The sequence below is a fragment of the Dermacentor albipictus genome, chromosome 6 (assembly GCF_038994185.2).
Source record: "Dermacentor albipictus isolate Rhodes 1998 colony chromosome 6, USDA_Dalb.pri_finalv2, whole genome shotgun sequence".
Lineage (NCBI taxonomy): Eukaryota > Metazoa > Arthropoda > Arachnida > Ixodida > Ixodidae > Dermacentor > Dermacentor albipictus.
In genome coordinates, this window is record NC_091826.1 from 111554459 (window position 1) to 111574013 (window position 19555).

General features: G+C 46.4%; 1 protein-coding gene across 1 annotated transcript in view; it reads left to right on the forward strand.

Annotated features, from left to right (window-relative positions):
- The window catches only part of LOC135913306 (double-strand-break repair protein rad21 homolog), a 101399-nt gene that overhangs the window by 45903 nt on the left and 35941 nt on the right, over window positions 1-19555 (forward strand). The window contains exons 8-11 of the mRNA XM_065445897.1: window positions 5858-6003; window positions 9706-10007; window positions 14150-14301; window positions 18292-18352. Of these exons, the coding sequence (XP_065301969.1) occupies window positions 5858-6003; window positions 9706-10007; window positions 14150-14301; window positions 18292-18352 (661 nt within the window). The remainder of the gene's footprint in view (window positions 1-5857; window positions 6004-9705; window positions 10008-14149; window positions 14302-18291; window positions 18353-19555) is intronic.

A 19555-nucleotide genomic window follows, 5' to 3' on the forward strand; every position in this document is an offset into this window, starting at 1 on the left:
GCGCTATAGCCTTCAAATATAATTCTGGCATTCGGTATAATACTTTAAGAAAAGAAGGCTGCTACATGTGACTTCGCATTATTGGACTTGTTGCTCGTACTTCTGATTATATTAGGACTGGCGAAATACATGCACCACGAACGCCGCATACTGTTGATCACTTGCCTAAAAATATGAAAGATTTATTCACTCTACACCATCAAGAGAGTGCTTCTAACAGCTACAATACTTCATGCGATGAAGATCACAGACTCTACTATAAAAATGTCACCAAGTTGGACATCAGGAGGTCACCCTCTCTCATTTCAAGAGACCACTTTCCTTACTGATTGTGTGAAGCTTGTGTACATTTCTGGGCAAGCAAATAGGAGGGACGTCAGTGCTTTTGTAGATAGTGGAGCTTCGATAATAGTTGTAAAGAAGAGCGAAATTCCGAACCTAAGTATCGAGAAAGATAGTCCTGTGATGGCGTATGGTTACGATGGCAGGAAACAGACGTACAATGAGTGGGTAGAAGGGTTGATCAAATACGAAGGAAAAGGCACCTTAACTAAATCTCTCATACTCGATGAAGTAAAATGTCACTTGCTCTTGTCTTGCCAAGTCATGCAAAAGGTGCGACTTAATCTCTACTGGGATGGGGGAAGTCATCACTCGGGATCACCGCCAAATGTCTCCAGTTTCACTTGCTGAACTTCAGCGGAAGCCCACTACAGTGGTGGATGTTATCAAGCTGTATCCAGGGCTAGTGTGCATCGGGGGCTGTCGAAAGGCTACGTCAAAATTTGAACTATCATTTGAACTTCACAACAAGACTAGTGAAACGCAAGACCTACAATATGTCGCAAGTGAAGAAACATTGGTTAAAGGAAGAAATATAGATGTTTGATGCTGGTGTAATCTTCCCGTCAACCTCTGCCTTTGCTTCTCCGATCGCCATTGCTCCTCAAGGAGATGGCAGATTTAGTCTCGGTACTGATTACAGGCAGGTCAACAAACAGACTGACTTTTTTTTATTTCCTATGCCACTTATGACGAAATCATCAATGAAACTGGGGGCTGTAAGATCTTTTCTTGGTCGGACCTGTGGAAAAGCTTCTGGAAAGTGCCACTGTCAGAGGAGACTAAAAAGTTTTCTGCCTTTGTGACACTATTCGACATATATGAATATAACAGACTACCCTTTGGCTGGAAGAACTCACTCGCACGGTTTCAATACATGATGAACAATGTTCTAAAGCCATATATCGGAATTCTTCGCAATGTTTACATTGATGACATCATCGTGTGTTCGAGGTCTGAGCACGAGCACACTGAACACCTGGCGAAGGTCTTACAAGCATGCAGCAATCCCGATCTGAAGATAAACGAAAAAAAAAAGTGATTTCTTTCAGCTAAAGGTCTTTTTTTTTTTTTTTCGGTAGAGGGTTTGACGGTGCTATCAAAAGTAGCAAACAAGAGTCTGTACATTGAATTTCCACACTTACAAAGCCGCATGACCTTTAGTTGCTGCTAGCTTTCCTTGGACTAGCAAGCCACGTCAGGGCCTTCATTAAGGATTTTGCAACGATGACAAAATGCCGGACTTAGCTGACAAAAGAAGTTTGTTCGTTTATTTAGTCCGATGATTGTGAAGTAGTCTGTCAAGAACTAGTGAACCGCATCTCGTCTAAACCAGTACTAACTCTACCTGATTTCAGCCTGCCGTTCGAGATGAACACAGGCTTCACATTATGGTGCTTTGGATCTTTTCCTTTTTCCGAGTTGAAGGCGTGTGCCAACCACAGTCATTTCTGGTGGCAATTGACCAGTGCACAAAAATGGTAGCTGCAGGCCTTTGAAAAGAAGATACAAATAGTGTTATTGCCCTTCTTGACCGAGTGATGTTTTCGAAGTTGGTCATAGTCTCTGCCAATGAGCGTGCATTCATGAGCAACAAGCTTCAGCTGTGGGCAGACAGTCGCAGGGTTGCGCTGCGGTGCTGTTCTCCATATCACTTCCAAGCCAGTGGATTGGCGGAGATCCGTGGCACAAAGGCGTTTATGTCAATGTACCCAAATTTCCGAGGAGGATGGAAGTTCTGCCTAGCAGCAGGCTTTGCACACCGTAACAGGACACGTACTACAAGCTTTCGATGTAGCTCAGATTTCACCAAGTATGGTAAAATGCTTAAACTGTCTACCGACTAGGAGCTTGGAATTTCAGGCAAACTTAGCTACTGGAAAGAACAAAAACCATCGTGGAGTGCAGCAGGCATCATGAAGCGATGAAATGCCAGTTCGAGAAGAGACATTGTGGACATATACCTGAAATCCAGTTAAACGACTGTGTTCTTGTCTGAAAGGGACTACCAGGAACGGACATAAACATTCTTGGTCCGTTCCAGGTTGTGAAAACGCGTGTGCAGCAAGGCATAGTCAAGACTGTTGGGTATGTGAGTTGTAGGCAATTAGAGGTTGCAGCTGTGAGGCAACATGCTTCCGTATGACCCCAGGAGGGGTGAGACTTAAGAGAAGGGGGGTGTGTAAGGTGGAAGAAGAGGAAGTGAGAAAAAACAAGGATGGCTACCCTGTCATGCTGACTTATCTTAGTTTTATAACATATGTTGTCACTGAACTTTGCGTAATCTGATTGTATCGTGATGCGAATTGTGTAGTACTTTCTAGAAGACACACAGGCACCAGTGATTGTTCTGGAATCTTTGATGACTCACGTATAAAAGTCAACGCGCTTGCCCCGCAGATCAGGTTTTGGGGACCGCTGACTGTGTTCGCCGCTATCGTTGTGCTTTGAGTGTAACCTGCTTTTGTGGGCACTGGCTCGCCCAATAAAAAGTTAGTTTTGTCATTCATAGTTACTGTTTTCTTTGTCACTACAATGTGACATCTGGTGGAGGTGCTTTTGTGTTCATGTACCGGACGCCGCCGTCAAGCCCACACACCGAAGACAACACCAGCCTGGACCATCGAGCAAGCTGCAGGCTACAAAACCTGCCCCTGGAGTATGGACTTCTACCTGAGAAAACTGGAAAAACCGTGGCCAAGTCAACAAGCACAATGGCAGCCCCAGTGTCACCCATTTCGCTGCAACAGCCCAGGGAGCCATTGACCTTCTGAGGATTATGGTATGAAGACCTGGAAAACTGGCGGGAAACATACGAAAGCGTCGTTATGTTTAACAACTGCAACAGCGACGACAAGCTAGGCCATGTCTTCTTCTCATTGGAAGACACCACCAGGACGAGATTCAAGAATCGAGACACCACCATAAGAACATGGGACCTGTTTTGCTGCTACTTCCTACAGACCTTCATGAGTGTCGTGCGCAAAGAGCGAGTGCAAGCTCGGCTGGAAATCCGAGGGCAGCTGCCCAATGAGAACATCGTCATCTTCGCGGAAGAGATGACCCATCTTTTCCGACACGCTGACCTGGAAATGTCTGAGGAGAAAAAGTCAGTTTCCTGATACAGGGCGTAATACAAGAACTTTTTTCCGAACTGATCAGCAACCCCCTGAAGACCACAGCTGAGCTTTTGACAGCAGCAACGACGACTGAAAAGGTGCTACTGGAACTTAAACTCCGCCCCCTCGCGCGCGCTTTATCGCGTTACCGCGCGCGACGGGGCGGGGTTTAAGTTGGCACGCCTCTCGGCCTTGGCTGCGCATGGCAGTAAGCACAGCTGAGACGGCGTGGCACCATGTAAACTGTTTTCCTGCGCATTTAGTATTTGAGGTTGTGCAATCTCGAGTTTCGATTACCCATTGGAGTGAGAGGCAGAACAAGCATTCGCTCCCTGCTGACGGCGCTTTTCCCAATAGCGTCGTCCCAGTGCGGCCGACGCTATCAGCCGCGGGGTCAGAGAGCACACGACAGAGTGGCTGGCTTCGCGCAGTTCGTACTGCAGATGTGAAGATGTCGACGTACGTGGCACGAAATCGTATCGTTTGTCGCCGACTCGAAAATTTAACCAAGTGAACTGTTTTCTCATTCAAATTTGCTTTTATTGTGATAGCAATTTATGGACACTCCAGCTGCATTTCTGCCGTTGCTGCGAGGTTCTGTATAAAGCCGAAGGGCGCTAAACCGTCGCCGCGCGCCGTATGCTGTATGTTCGAGTGAAAGCATGGGAGGGTGAGCGGGTGAACACCTTTCAATCTCGTGTGTGCGAGCGTGGAACGCAGCCCTGATGCGTGCCCTCTTCTGTGCCACGCGTAGCAGGGGGGTCAGGTGAGGGAGGAGAGGCATTCTTCTGCAGCAGCTCCTACGGTGCCTCCTCGCCTGCCACTCCGTACAGCGTAAACCGCGACGTCTACTACGCCGTTGGCCACGTGACGGTGGTGGTGATAAACTTTATTTTTGCGATTTAAAGGAGAGGTGTGCTTTCGACCTTTCGTCGGTGTTGAAACAAGAGATCCATGAAGGTCGATTCGCTTGCTGCTGCTGCGATTCCTCACTCCAGAATTTCGACAGCAAGTTTCCGAGTTTCTGCGTTGTTCATGTTTGCCTGTGGTCAAGTGACACTGTGCTTGTTAATTTAGTTAAAACGCATTGGCGGGCTAGTTAGTTTGAATCCAGGATAGAATGTGTACCGAACAAGGACATAGAAAGAAGCAGACACACACAGACAGCGCTGTCTTTTTGTGTCTATTTCTTCCTATGTCATTCTTCAGTCATGCTTACACATTCTATCATTATTAATTTAGTTTATAAGCGAATGTTTATACAAGTTTATACGGCTGATAAGCTACTATCATTACTTCGTACAGCTATCCACTGATCTGCTGTCGCAGTCGGCGGTTCGGCTTTCACGTGGAGGTGCGAATTTTTTTCAGTTGTCCAATAATTTGAGAAATTCAGCAACCCCTTTACGGCTAAGAAAAATCGATGTGCGACTGTACTTCTTTGCAAGAAAGGTCTAACTTGAAAGACATTTCCATATAATGAAGTAAATTGCCGATTTTTCTGACTTCGTTTTATCGAGGCTTAAATGTAATGACAAAAAAAGTTCAATTTTCAAACATTCTCTAATTCTGCTGCAAAACTGGTGCCAGCTGTAGAGATCTGTGTATTTATAGGCTTTTGTAACTTGTGTTGTTCAGAGGACTTAACTGGAAGCATTTTGGGAACTCTGTTTGTAAACATAAAAAGGGTCTATAATGTTGGCTTGTACGTACCTCTAAAGGAGACCATCCCCTTAATGAGTAGTGTATGTTCAGCAGGTGCCTCGAGTTACCTGATTTTATGCGATTTAGTCATACGATACATGCCACTGCATGTCTGTCCATTCTTGGCCAATCCTCCAGAATGGGAGATGTGCCACTGTGACACAATAAGTACTGGATCATTAAATGAGCTAGCTTTAGTGATGGTTCTCTGTGCATACACCTGTCATCACCATTCCTTCCTCAATAAACGTCACACATTGCCTTCATCCTCGGGACATCACTGCATAAAGGTCTCACACTGCATCTGCCTGATATGATTTTTGCATTTCAGCGTAACTTGTCAGTGGTGCAGTTTATAAACGTTAAAATTGCACAGTATTGGAGTTGGGACCTAAGTGGTGAATAAACGGAAGCATTGCAGGAGATAACAAGTTGCATATGATGAAAGTAAGCACAATAATATGCATGACTGTTGTATTCGGTTTACTACGCACTGCTTGACTAAGGCTTCACTTCACATAGACTCCAACATTTTTTTAGCTCCCGTAGAGCTTTGTCCGCTATGGCTGATGCATTGTTTTACAGCATTGTATCACATTGATTTACTCCGGTGGTTCGAGCCGGCACGCATTCATGTGCAGTGATCAGAGTGCGCCACATGTGTTGCCATGTCCCACGTGTCCTCTCCGCAGGTTGAAGATGGAGGAAGCATTCTGGATGAGCTGGACAAGCTGATGGCACTACACGAAGGAGAGCAGGCACCTGATGCTGGATTGACAGCCGCCTCTCCACAAGCAACTGTGGAAGAACTTGCCCGGCCCATCTCACCCATCCCCAGGTAAGACATCCTCAGTTGGGAAAACTAGTTCGTACAGCTTGACATCCTATGCTAGAACAAAGAATCATATGAGGATGCAAAAAGAAATGCGGTAAGGACAGCCATGGCAGTATCTTTCCAATTTTCTGCATCCTTGTTTGCTTTTGCAGTTCTAGTCTTATTTCAGCTAGGACTCGGGTGATAAGTAGTAGTAACAGTTGTGGCAGTTAAACAACCACTAAGAACAAACCTAGCTTTTTTTCTTTCAGTATTTTTTCTATTAGGTGCATGGGTCTGAACAAAATTGGTTCAGGAAACTCGCTTTAATGAAGTCATTTTATTTGAAAAATTGCTTTTTTTTTTCATGTGCCCTTGTTAAAGGCGCCCTGAAACGCTATGGAAGCTGAGAAGTGCATTTTATGTTAAAATAGCCTATTTCACACATACATTACAGCATAAGTACTATTTTGCGTTCAGAAGAAGCGGAGTTATTGACAATAAAAGATCACCTTTGATCCCATCCGTGGTGCTTCCACTCCTTCTTTAGTGCCATACACTACGAATGTTACGGCGCATCGGGCCAAGCCCACAACGCTCCTCCTACTGAAGGTCACCGGGTGCATTTTCAAATTTTATTTTGGATGTTTACATAGCCTCCACTACTTCCACTTTTGGCGCCTACGATGCCCCGAACTCTGCGGCTACCACCCTTCAACTTACAGCTGAATTCACGGGGCCTACACGTGTGTCTCATCCCTTTGCTGTGCTCATAGCTCCCCTCGCACACCTTCACTCGCACATACAGTATAAGGTGCTTGGCGACTGTGTTATCGCCCTTGGTCCTTATTGACCCTTTTTGCAGCAACCCCGTGAGTGCTGCCGTGTTTGATCATGTGGTGATGCATCTATTGCTTGCCTCAAAACTGCCTCCGTTGCCTCCGCATTTACAGTGGGTGTGTATGATGCCAGTGTGCCTTAGTTAACTTGTGTTTCGGGAGATATTGTATACAGCGACTGGGTGAACGACAAAGCTTTGGCCACAGCTTGAGAGAACATGCAAATACGCTTCGGAAGCCAAATGGCATGAACAGCGTATATATGTATTGTGCTTGTTTTAAAAGTGAGGCTAGATATGTATTCCAAGCTATCCAAACTTTCTGCTAATGAATTGAATCAGGATTACTGTGTTTTGCTCTTTGTTCTTTACTTGGGAAATATTTTGAAGAAGCAGTTTGTCACATTTCTGACTTGGTAAATTTTCTTGGGGCAGTCTCTACCCGATTATTTCTGCCTAATCGTTTGCGGATGTGCTCTATTCCAATAGATTTGTTCTCGCTGCATGCAAAGCTTGAAACACAGCCATTTTGTACATTGTATGTAATACTTTGTAGGTAAGATGTATTATCACTAGTAACTTGTTCTTGTGGAACATCGCGAAACATTCAACTTCGACGCTTTGTGCGCTATCGGTGTAGTCTGTCATTTATTGTGCAACATGCACGTCAATTAAGTGTGCGTCCATTCTCCATTCACTTATTCACACGTTGGTGATAGGTTGGACGTAAGTTTCTGTGCCAGTTGGGGTAGATGTGTGTAGATGCTGTGTGCGAAACACACTAGGACAGAAAGCAGCGCTACTTCCTTTGTGATTGTTTAACGAGCGGTACTCACTCCTGCCGGCATTTCAGGGCTGAAATACTACCTTGAAGGTTAGCGATACAATGCTGGCCGATGAGTGAATTTCCGTATCCTGGAAGAAAGCCGTACATCTTGAGGTGCCGGTAACATGCACAGACAGTTGCAGAAACGGTCCGCGAACTTGGCTACACAAATTCATTACTTTCCTTATGTGCAAGTCGCTATTTTTAGAGCCAACTACTTCACGTGTCTTCGATCTACATGAATCAATCTGGTATGATTGGAGCACACTGTGTTAGCGAAAACTCAGTTGCATTTCCGACAGTTGATCGCCAGAAGCAAGGTGGAAGTGATAATGGTTCCTTATTTGTGTGACATCGCTGAAGCCACGTGCGGTGCGCCGCCGAAGGCGCCATCTCGTTTCTCTAGAACGAACTGCTCCGCAAGAAGGGTCAATACAGGATCTCATGGCGACGCCAATGACCGAGCGATGGCAGAAATGTGCTTGGAGTGCCCATATACAGTAGAACCTCGTTCATACGTTTTGGGGAAAAAAATTCGAGAAAAAAACATACTAACTGGGAAAAGGTACGATCCAAATTTGACAGACTCAACTATTGACACCTACGTAATTCGAAGAGTCGTGCGGATCGTTGTGGCACTAGACACCGATGTGCATCGAGCTGGTGGTGCTCCGGCAGCCTGAGACGTCCTCTGTTGTTTCCCTATTGCGTGGTGTTTTAAAAGGACAACAGGAAACCGAAATTAAATTGAGCAGGTGGGCGCCGCCAGATGTCGCCAAAGCGGAATGTGATGCCCACATCGTGCCACTTGCAGCAGGGAACGGTGGTGCATTTGTGTTATCGCCTACTAAAAGTGTGCAGTACGCTACCAATGGCACTACGCTGCCACACGCTGTAAAACAGATAGGTGAAGATGCTGATCCCAACGTAGGTTTGGTGGCGATAGCTGTGAGTGCGGCGTGCGATGACCGGGGCGGAGGTTTACTGTTACCACAATAAGAAACTGTGCGCCGTCGTTTTCACATGGGACGGGCAGCTACACTATGCTGTTCTCGATTGCGCATGCCTTTTCTTGTTCACATGGGATCTAGCGGCCAGAAAACATATACAATCACAGTCTGCAGCAGGGAACAACGGCGCGTTTCGGTTACTGCCTATTAATAGCGTTTGAGACACTTCCAATGGCACCACGCGCTGTGAAACAGATAGCCGAACATGCTTATCGCAATAGGACTGGCGGTGATAGCTGTGAATGCCACGTGCAACGAACTCGGAGAAAATTTGCTGGTACTGAAATGAGAAACTTAGGGCACATTCACACCGGCGACTGACAGTGGTCGCGCGACCAAGTTGGTCGCAAAGCGACCAGTCGCAAATGGTCGCAAACGGTCGCCTTTCTTGACAAGCGACCATTTTGGGCCAGTCGCTCTCTGCGCGATTTTTCAGTCGCGCGACCGTGGTCGCAAAACTGATAAACCAATCAGTGCGCACCGGAAGTGATCTTTCGTGTGTCTACATCCGGCCTCCTTCAGCGTCGCGTTCAAATTCCGCGTAGATTCCGAGAGTTCTCGCTGAGAACAATAATCTCCGGGATTGCGACTTGCGGGTCGCGCTCAGCCGGGCTTGCCGGTGTGAACATCAGTCGCCTAAGGTCGCTTTTTGGTTGCGAGTCGCAAATGGTCGCGCGACCTCCTCAAGTCGCCGGTGTGAATGTGCCCTTAGTGCGTGCCGGCGTTTTCGTGTGAGACGAGTGGGCGAGTATTGCGGTGATGCTGCTGCGGTGGGCAGCTATGTACTATTCTCGATCATGCGCGCCTCGCGCATTTTTAGTGGCCGGAAAACGTCTCGTACAACCGCAGTTTGGTGACATACTGAACGTTGGTGCCGGAAAATAGTGTTTCCCGGGAACGTATGAACCATTGAAAGATAAGCATAACTCTATTGCGTCATTTCTTGTGTTCTGGATTGTAAACGTTGGTGCTGGGAAAACTTAAGTTGCAGAAATGTATGAACGAGGTTCTACTGTGATTGCTATCACAATAATAGTGATTGTCTCTTCTAGGGTTGAAAGCCGGACGCCCCCTCTTCCGCGAACGCATCGTGCGAGCAGCCAGTCACCGAGAACGGGAGAGCCCACCGTAGGTGAGCCGGTCGAGGCCGTTCGAGCAGGGCCGACTGAGCCGCCAACCGGAGCCGAGCCCGAACGGAGGGCGGCCGAGGACGAGTTGGAGGAGGCCATGCCCGTTGTTCCCGAGGCCGAGTTGCCCGCTGATGCTAGCGCTCCTCTGGTCCAGCCAGACGTCGATGCTGCGACACAGCCAGAGCAGGCACCGAGCCCTGCAGTCCCTCCTGCCCCGAGACCAAGTTAGTTCGCAAGCCCTACAACACAGCACAGCGTAATACAGTGTTGACAGTGCAAATGCTGGACACAAAATGGACGGCGCAGAGTCGGTGTTGTCCACTTCTTGTCTTTGCCTCGAGTGTTTGCCACATTATGTCATCATACCAGCAAGCCCACCTATCAAACAGAATGTTGCCAGAATGTCGGAATGTAGACCACAGGCCAACATTCTGACAAGGGGGCTTGTGTTCGCCAGGACGACAACTGCTTTTCTTGACAAGGTGTCTAATGCTCCCTCTCCCACAATTTGGTGAGGGTCCTAAATGGGTATGGGCTGGGTGAGGGAAGTACCTAGACCTCGATGTAACAAGTCTATAAAATCGGCAGTTCGCTTCGTTATATTGAAATGTTGTTATATTGAGATTTTTTAGGCAAATACCTGTACATTCACCGATGGCTTTTTCTTACACGGAAGGGGCCGCAATATTTTCTGAATTATCAGACAATCGAAGAAAACATTTTAATCGGAAAAATACTTAATTTTGTCGGATCTGAGAGTCGGCGAAATAGATACAGTTTCATGCCGTGGCTACGATATCTTCACATCAGCGGTACAAAGCAAAAACAGCCACGCTTTCAAGTCCACTTCACCGGACAGGCCGCCATTGGAATCTGAACCTGGCAATGTTTAACGCTAGAACATTATCCAGTGAGGCGAGTCTAGCAGTGCTATTGGAGGAATTAGAGGGCAGTAAATGGGATATAATAGGGCTCAGTGAAGTTAGGAGGCCAAAAGAAGCATATACAATGCTAAAAAGTGGGCACGTCCTGTGCTACCGGGGCTTAACGGAGAGACGAGAACTAGGAGTCGGCGTCCTGATTAATAAGAATATAGCTGGTAACATACAGGAATTCTACAGCATTAACGAGAGGGTGGCAGGTCTTGTTCTGAAACTTAATAAGAGGTACAAAATGAAGGTTGTACAGGTCTATGCCCCTACATGCAGTCATGATGACCAGGAAGTAGAAAGCTTCTATGAAGACGTGGAATCGGCGATGGGTAGAGTGAAAACAAAATACACTATACTGATGGGCGACTTCAATGCCAAGGTAGGCAAGAAGCAGGCTGGAGACAAGTCAGTGGGGGAATATGGCATAGGCTCTAGGAATAGCAGAGGAGAATTATTAGTAGAGTTTGCAGAACAGAATAATATGCGGATAATGAATACCTTTTTCCGCAAGCGGGTTAGTCGAAAGTGGACGTGGAGGAGCCCGAATGGTGAGACTAGAAATGAAATCGACTTCATACTCTGCGCGAACCCTGGCATCATACAAGATGTAGACGTGCTCGGCAAGGTACGCTGCAGTGACCATAGGATGGCAAGAACTCGAATTAGCCTAGACTTGAGGCGGGAATGGAAGAAACTGGTACACAAGAAGCCAATCAATGAGTTAGCGGTAAGAGGGAAACTAGAAGAATTCCGGATCAAGCTACAGAACAGGTATTCGGCTTTAACTCAGGAAGAGGACCTTAGTGTTGAAGCAATGAACGACAATCTCATGGGCATCATTAGGGATGCGCAATAGAAGTCGGTGGTAACGCCGTTAGACAGGAAACCAGTAAGCTATCGCAGGAGACGAAAGATCTGATCAAGAAACGCCAATGTATGAAAGCCTCTAACCCTACAGCTAGAATAGAACTGGCAGAACTTCCGAAGTTAATCAACAAGCGTAAGACAGCTGACATAAGGAAGTATAATATGGATAGAATTGAACATGCTTTCAGGAACGGAGGAAGACTAAAAGCAGTGAAGAAGAAACTAGGAATTGGCAAGAATCAGATGTATGCGTTAAGAGACAAAGCCGGCAATATCATTACTAATATGGATGAGATAGTTCAAGTAGCTGAGGAGTTCTATAGAGATTTATACAGTACCAGTGGCACCCACGACGATAATGGAAGAGAGAATAGTCTAGAAATCCCACAGGTATCGCCGGAAGAAGTAAAGAAAGCCTTGGGAGATATGCAAATGGGGAAGGCAGCTGGGGAAGATCAGGTAACAGCAGATTTGTTGAAGCATGGTGGGCGGATTGTTCTAGAGAAACTGGCCACCCTGTATACACAATGCCTCATGATCTCGAGTGTACCGGATTCTTGGAAGAACGCTAACATTATCCTAATCCATAAGAAAGGGGACGCCAAAGACTTGAAAAATTATAGACCGATCAGCTTACTGTCCGTTGCCTACAAAGTATTTACTAAGGTAATCGCGAATAGAATCGGGAGCACCTTAGACTTCTGTCAAGCAAAGGACCAGGCAAGATTCCGTAAAGGGTACTCTACAATAGACCATATTCACACTATCAATCAGGTGATAGAGAAATGTGCGGAATATAACCAACCCTTATATATAGCTTTCATTGATTACGAGAAAGCGTTTCATTCTGTTGAAACCTCAGCAGTCATGGAGGCAATACGGAATCAGGGTGTAGACGAGCCGTATGTAAGAATACTGGAAGATATCTATAGCGGCTCCAATGTAGCCACCGTAGTCCTCCATAAGCAAAGCAACAAAATCCCAATAAAGAAAGGCGTCAGGCAGGGAGATACGATCTCTCCAATGCTATTCACAGCATGTTTACAGGAGGTATTCAGAGACCTGGATTGGGAAGAATTCGGGGATAAAAGTTAATGGAGAATACCTTAGTAACTTGCGATTCGCTGATGATATTGCCTTACTTAGTAACTCAGGGGACCAATTGCAATGCATGCTCACTGACCTGGAGAGGCAAAGTAGAAGAGTGAGTCTAAAAATTAATCTGCAGAAAACTAAAGTAATGTTTAACAGTCTCGGAAGAGAATAGCAATTTACAATAGGTAGCGGGGCACTGGAAGTGGTAAGAGAATACATCTACTTAGGGCAGGTAGTAACGGCGGATCCGGATCATGAGACGGAAATAATCAGAAGAATAAGAATGGGCTGGGGTGCGTTTGGCAGGCATTCTCAGATCATGAACAGCAGGTTGCCATTATCCCTCAAGAGAAAAGTGTATAATAGCTGTGTCTTACCAGTACTCACCTACGGGGCAGAAGCCTGAAGGCTTACAAAAAGTGTTCTACTCAAATTGAGGACGACGCAACGAGCTATGGAAAGAAGAATGATGGGTGTAACGTTAAGGGATAAGATCAGAAAAGAGCAGATTGTGTGAGAGAACAAATGCAAGTGTATGACATCTTAGTTGAAATCAAGAAAAAGAAATGGGCATGGGCAGGACATGTAATGAGGAGGGAAGATAACCGATGGTCATTAAGAGTTACGGACTGGATTCCAAGGGAAGGGAGGCGTTGCAGGGGGCGGCAGAAAGTAAGGTGGGCGGATGAGATTAAGAAGTTTGCAGGGACGACATGGCCACAATTAGTACATGACCGGGGTTGTTGGAGAAGTATGGAAGAGGCCTTTGCCCTGCAGTGGGCGTAACCAGGCTGATGATTACCACTGGAAGCACGCGGTATTTTTTTTTTTTAGAGCATGCTAGTTGGCTTAGTGTGGCCACGGGGTGGTTGTAATTTGTGAGTGGTCAGTTATGTGGATTACCTTCCTCGAGAGTATTCGCAACGATGCGTGCCAGTACTCTGGAACCATTTCTGACTTGCAGGAATAATATCTGGCCCATAACCATTCGGAATCATCATTGTTGACTCCTACAAAATCTTCTCCAAATGGTAATTTTTCATGCTCCGATATCTGCTGTAAATCATAATTTTTCCAGGTGCGAAATGTGCTCCAAAAGGCACGGTGGGTCGTTCCCACCGGTGCTGTTGCAGAAGCACAATCTACTAAAGCAGTTTAATTGGTATATCCTTGTTAACATGGTAATAGTACCCTCCTATTCAGGTTTCCCCTAAAACATAATTTGCCTTTGAAAGGCGAGGCCTTATAGTCTAGCATGACTATAAGTCTGTCGGTCATTGTGACAGTGACCTGAATTGTGACAATGACCTTGAGAGATGTTCACCTCTGGCTTTATGCCCAAAAATGTTACCGAAGGTATATATTTGTCTGGTGCATCTGTACAGATTCTTTTCGAGTTGGACAACGATTGCATTTGCCGCTGCATGTTTAGGCTGTCGCCGACTACAGAGAGAGTTGACGCGTGCCTGCAGGGAGGCGCCGCGTTCCCGGGTCACCACCATCCGGGGAGCCAGTACGTCGCCGCCGCCGGCGCTCTCAGGTCATCATCGATCAGGAGACGCAGATCGACATGGAGACCATGCGGCAGAACATCCGCGACAGCAGTGCAGCGCCTCTTACACGGGTGGGCAGCCACCATCATCACTCGGCCATGTCAGTTAAAGACATTTGAAGAGAAAGCCTAACAGGACTTGCTGGGGGCCTAGTCAATGCACACTTGTCGCAGTTAGCGAGCGCGACAAGCAGACACAGCATGTAATAAAAAGGACTGATGCAGGACCATGTCCACATCTTTGCTTTCGTGCTGTGTCTGGTTTTTTCGGTTAACTAACTGTGTCATGTTTCGAGAAAGAGCTTTAGCCCTCGGACAAGCTCTAACTTCCCCAATCAATTACTTGCGGGGCGCAGACGCGATCACAGCCTATGCGAAGGCATTAGACAATCCAATCAAAGAACTTAAAGGGGTCCAGAAGGGCTTGGTGAAAAAGCAGTCATGGAATAGCCTATGGTGCTGTGAACACCTCGGCCAAATTTTGCAGTTGTGCGCGACATGTGAATCCCGCAAGCAGAGCTCGAAGTCGCCTTTTTCTCAACTGCTGTCTTTTCAACAGGAGTCTGCTCTTCACTCTTTTCTGGACGCCTTATTTTGTAATATAACAGATTCCGATGTGCGGCTGCCAATGCCAATAGGTGACATCAATCAAGAAGGGTGTTTGGGTCATTGCGCTTCTTCCTACTGTTGCCGTGTATATTTGTTTGTGTAGTTTAACCCCTTCACCGTTTTTTTATATCAACGAATTTCTCCACAAAACTGCTTATTTTTTTTATTCCTGATTTCGATTATTATTGCAATAAAAAGCATGTATTCGATCTTAAAAAAATATTTAAAGCAAACACGAAAACACGAGCAAAAAGAGCAAACACGAGCTGAAACCGGTTGCCACTCATCACCTCTCCGAAAATAGGTGTGAATAAGAGCTTGTTCCTGGACCAATACCAATCCTGTCGTGGCTTCTGCACAATTCCTTGCAACAGCAAGAGACCAAGAAACACCCACATCTCCTCCTCAGTCACCGGCACCCATTTTTTGACGCGGCTATGCTCACACGGACCGCAGCCCTTCACCTTCTCAGCAGCATTGCGGTTAGTTTCTTCGACCACCATTGAAATGAGTTCATCATCGAGGAAACGCTGAATATATTCAAGCAAGTCACCAGGCGAGCTTATAGTGAACGTCTTACCGGGAACTGCCAGAAAAGGAAACCGAGGAGGTCGTGTAGGAATGTTCGTGACGTCGATCTTCATCCACTGACGCGCGCTCGCAAAGTTCGCTTCCGAGCAATCATCTTCTTCATCAGAAGAGCTGCTGAGTACAACATCATCACTGTCATCCTCGCTCCCTGAAACAATGTACACATCAGTGTCTGAATCACCATCGTCTGACGAAGATGACGACGAAGAAAAGCGCCGTTTCCGAGAAGACGGGCCAGCAATACACGTGTCGCCTCCACTGGATGCCATTTTAAAACCAAGGTTGCCCTACGAAAAAAAAAGTTTACGCGGTTGAAGAAAAAGAAATTAAGCGGTCAGTGCTGCCATCTGTCGAGTAAAAATGCAAGCTACGCCACAAACGTGCGCCGCTCGTCCGAAACGCTGGAGGGAAGAACGTATTCAGCGTGGACGAGCTACACTCGTCCAAAACGGTTTGGGGACGGCCTGGCAAGGACGAGCACAGCTCGTCCAAAACGGTTAAGGGGTTAATAAACGTGCTGAAGTAAGCAAAAATCTGCTTTTGAATTTCGATAATAATTACGTACTTCCAGAAGCTGACTATCCTCTGCTCATGCTTTGTTGTGGCCGCCCGTGTAGGAATGAAACTTTGCTTACCCTGCTTATTGGTGTTGCAGCCGTCAGGTCCTGCCAATTTTGACCCGTTCTGAGCACTCGACCAGCCTCGAACCATGCCCAACTTAAGGTCAGACCACACGAATGCTTGCCAGCGCGTACTCGCTCCTTACCGCTCCAGGTTAGATGCCTTGGCAGACTTTGCTTCGTATTGAGCTATTGCTAGCACTTCAAAACACACAAGTTGGGTGTGGCTACTATCCGCCCGTCAACCCAGTACAGGACAAAGCTGGGCCGCACCGCAAAAGTACCGTGGCCAGACTGGAACTTACGAGCACGAACACGCACTCGAGCCCTGTTGTGCACAAAGCAAACGCTGTGCATATGCGATATGCAGTTGCATGTAGCTGCCGTCTGCTGCGTAGCGTAGGTACCGCGACCGCCATGTGGTGCCGAAACGAGTCAGCTGGCTGAGCGCACTGTGGCTTGCTGAAGACAACCGCGTTTGGCGTGTCATAGGCACCAAAATTGGAAGTACTGGTGTCTACTAGAAAATGTAAAATCAAATTTGAATAGCGCGTGTGGGGGTTCCACTCTGCATGCGGCTAGGGCTGAAGGCGAGCTCCAGATCTATCCCCACGCAGTTGCTTTGTGTTACTCCCCAACCCGTAGCGCAGGAATCGCGGCTACGTCGGGTTCGAATGAATAAGGCAACCAGCGGCGTCAACTGTAAGAACGTTTATTGCTACCGGCAATAAAGAACACTGGCAGAGGGACGTCCTCTCCGTAATAGTAATAAATAGGCTGGCCTCGTTGTTGGGATAGTCGGGCAACATGGTCACTCGCGGGTTGCGCCAGGTACTCCAGTCCGGCAGGTTAGGGGTCCGGCCTCAGAGAGAGAGGGTCTCCCCCGGTCGCGGTGTTTTGTACCTTTTTACCTGGGCGAGGGAAATGTCCTCGCCCGTCAGCTACCTGCCCGCGAGTCGGGGAGGAAAGGCGCACGTCGCGAGAGCGAGGGAGAATCGGGAGAGGGCATAGTGCGCCTCTCCCCTGTCTATGCCGGCTCTCGACGCGACGGTGCAGGGGAAGATGGGTGCATGTGCTCCCCACATGTTCCTATGTCCCAAGAGCGGGTTTGAGAACCCCAGACGCGTCATGGTGACGTCCAGTAAGGCAGAGCGTTGTGGTGCCCCCCGACTCTGCCAATAGTTTGCAGTGCAAGTGATCGAAGAAGGAATACCGTGAATGGTATTATATGCGACCTTTGATTGCCAATAACTTTGCTTCTGCTGAACGCATTTAAGTACTTTTCTTGCAGCAATGTATTTCTAAGATAGTCTGTTTCATCTTCAAATGCATTTCTCGACTTAAGTAAGAAGTGGTTCAGGGCCTCTTTAATGTCCCAAAAATGCACAATGGTCTATGCGGGATGCTTTAGTTGGGGGCTCCTTAATAATTTTGGCCACCTGGGCTCTAATATATATCCAAGATGCTGTACGCTACTGTTTTAGAATTCCACCCCTATCGGAATGCTGCCACCGTGGCTGTGAGTCGAAGCCACGACCTAGTGCTTTGCAGCAGAATGTTACTGTCAAAAAGTCACTGCGGCATGTTCGACATATACTATGAAGTCGAGGAAAGCATAGAGGAGATTAACAGGGCTTTATTTTAATTGAAATGTGGACATAAGGCAACTTTGCTCGACTTTTGTATAATTATTGTCATTATTTCTGTGTTTCTTTGTGTTGTTAGTAAATAAAGATATAGTCTCTTGTTTCCTTTGCTTCTTTGCTGTTGATTGATACAATCTCGTTAGACCTCCGCTGAACTTATTTTAATGGAATTTTATTAGGGTGAGAAAACGAAATTCTAGTAACTGTTAGAAGACGAGCATTTATTTAGGGCACCAAGATGTTTTTTTGTGATAGCAGTTGCCTTAGGTAGGTAAATTTCGTAAAATATTGGAGCACAAATTTCAGAGTTTCGTAGGTCTGCACTAAGAGCATTTCTGTAAACTGTATCTGTTCAGTCGTTCAAGGCGTATATATGTTGTGTTAGTTCACAGCTTACGTGAAGATGTTATGTGCAAGTTCTGTAAAGTCCTTTTCACAAATTATTGGTATAGTTATCAGCATGTTGCATAATACACTAACTTTGTTCGCTTTAGATTCCCCGTTAGAAGTTTACGTAAGCATGCAAACTTTTCTGCAGTCGCAAATTCAATGCTCAATTTGTTTTAAATTTCATGTGTCGATGCTTGGCGATGCAGGACATTGCGGTGCTGCCCACAGCGCAAGATGCAGACACACTCTTCCGACAGCCCGGCCGTCGTACGTATGCGCACCAAGCGGTCAATGTAGTGGACATTTGCCTTTTGTCCATTCCTTTTTTCTTTTCAAATGTCCTCTTCAGACAGCTGTAGTTATCTTGTTCTTCCGAGTCTAACAAACTTTAACTCATCCTCATCCTTGACTTCACAGTTTTGAGACGTGCCTGTGCAATGCCTCTACTGCATGTTTCTGGCCTAGTCTTTTTCAAAGCAGTAGCCTTTTTTTTTAACTATGACCACTTTGAATGGTTTGAACCATCGCTCGCAGTAAACAGTGGCATGTACCCAGTGACCCAAGTTGTCTACTATCTCGGGCCGCTAGGTACCGTACTGACACGATTGTAAGTCGACTCAAATGTAAGTCGACCCCCCTCCATAACGCGTGTGACAGGAAAAAAAAGAAGAGCATACCTGAGGGTGTATTCCATAACGAAAACTTACTAGTAGCTGGCATGGTCACTGGACTACTCGTCTTCACTTGTGCAATCATCCTCACTAGTGCTGCCATCGTCACCGCTGTTATCAAACGTTGGGCAAACATTGACAGGTCAAGGTTTGCCAGACTGAAGGGGCCATGTAGGTCGATAGCAACTTCTGCTGTGAAAGGGGGTTCATGGTGAGTGATGCTTGGTGAGATTTTAATGCAAAAGCTTTGTACGGTTCATGAGGCAGAAAACTCGGCGTTGGCACTGTTGGTGTGACCACACCATGGTCCAAAAATGCTTTGAACCCTTGACCTTTGGTGGGAGTCGAACACACGAACTTTAAAGTTAAGATGAAGTTAACTGTTAATTAAGATAGAGTTAAGAGGAGACGCTCCTCAGAAACCTTTCTTTTTAAATATTATTGCTAGGCAAATGAAAATTGTACCACTTATATAGCTTGATATCCTCATTACAAATCTGTTTTTAGTTTTAGGATAGCTCGATGCTTTCGTGTCCTAAGTGCCATGCATAAGTGAGAAACAGTGCATGTTTGTGCAGCTACTGGACTTAGCAGTTGGCATGATATAGCAGTGCAAGATGGCGTTTCTTGTCCCAAACACTCCAGTGAGTGCTAATAACCAAGATAATGCATTTCCCTTGACAGGCAACATTTTGAGAGAATTTCATATCTGATGCTTCGTTTTCAGTGACTGGTACCCAAGGGTATTGAACATTTCCATTCTTAAAAATAAACCGGTTGCACTAAAACCTAGATCAGC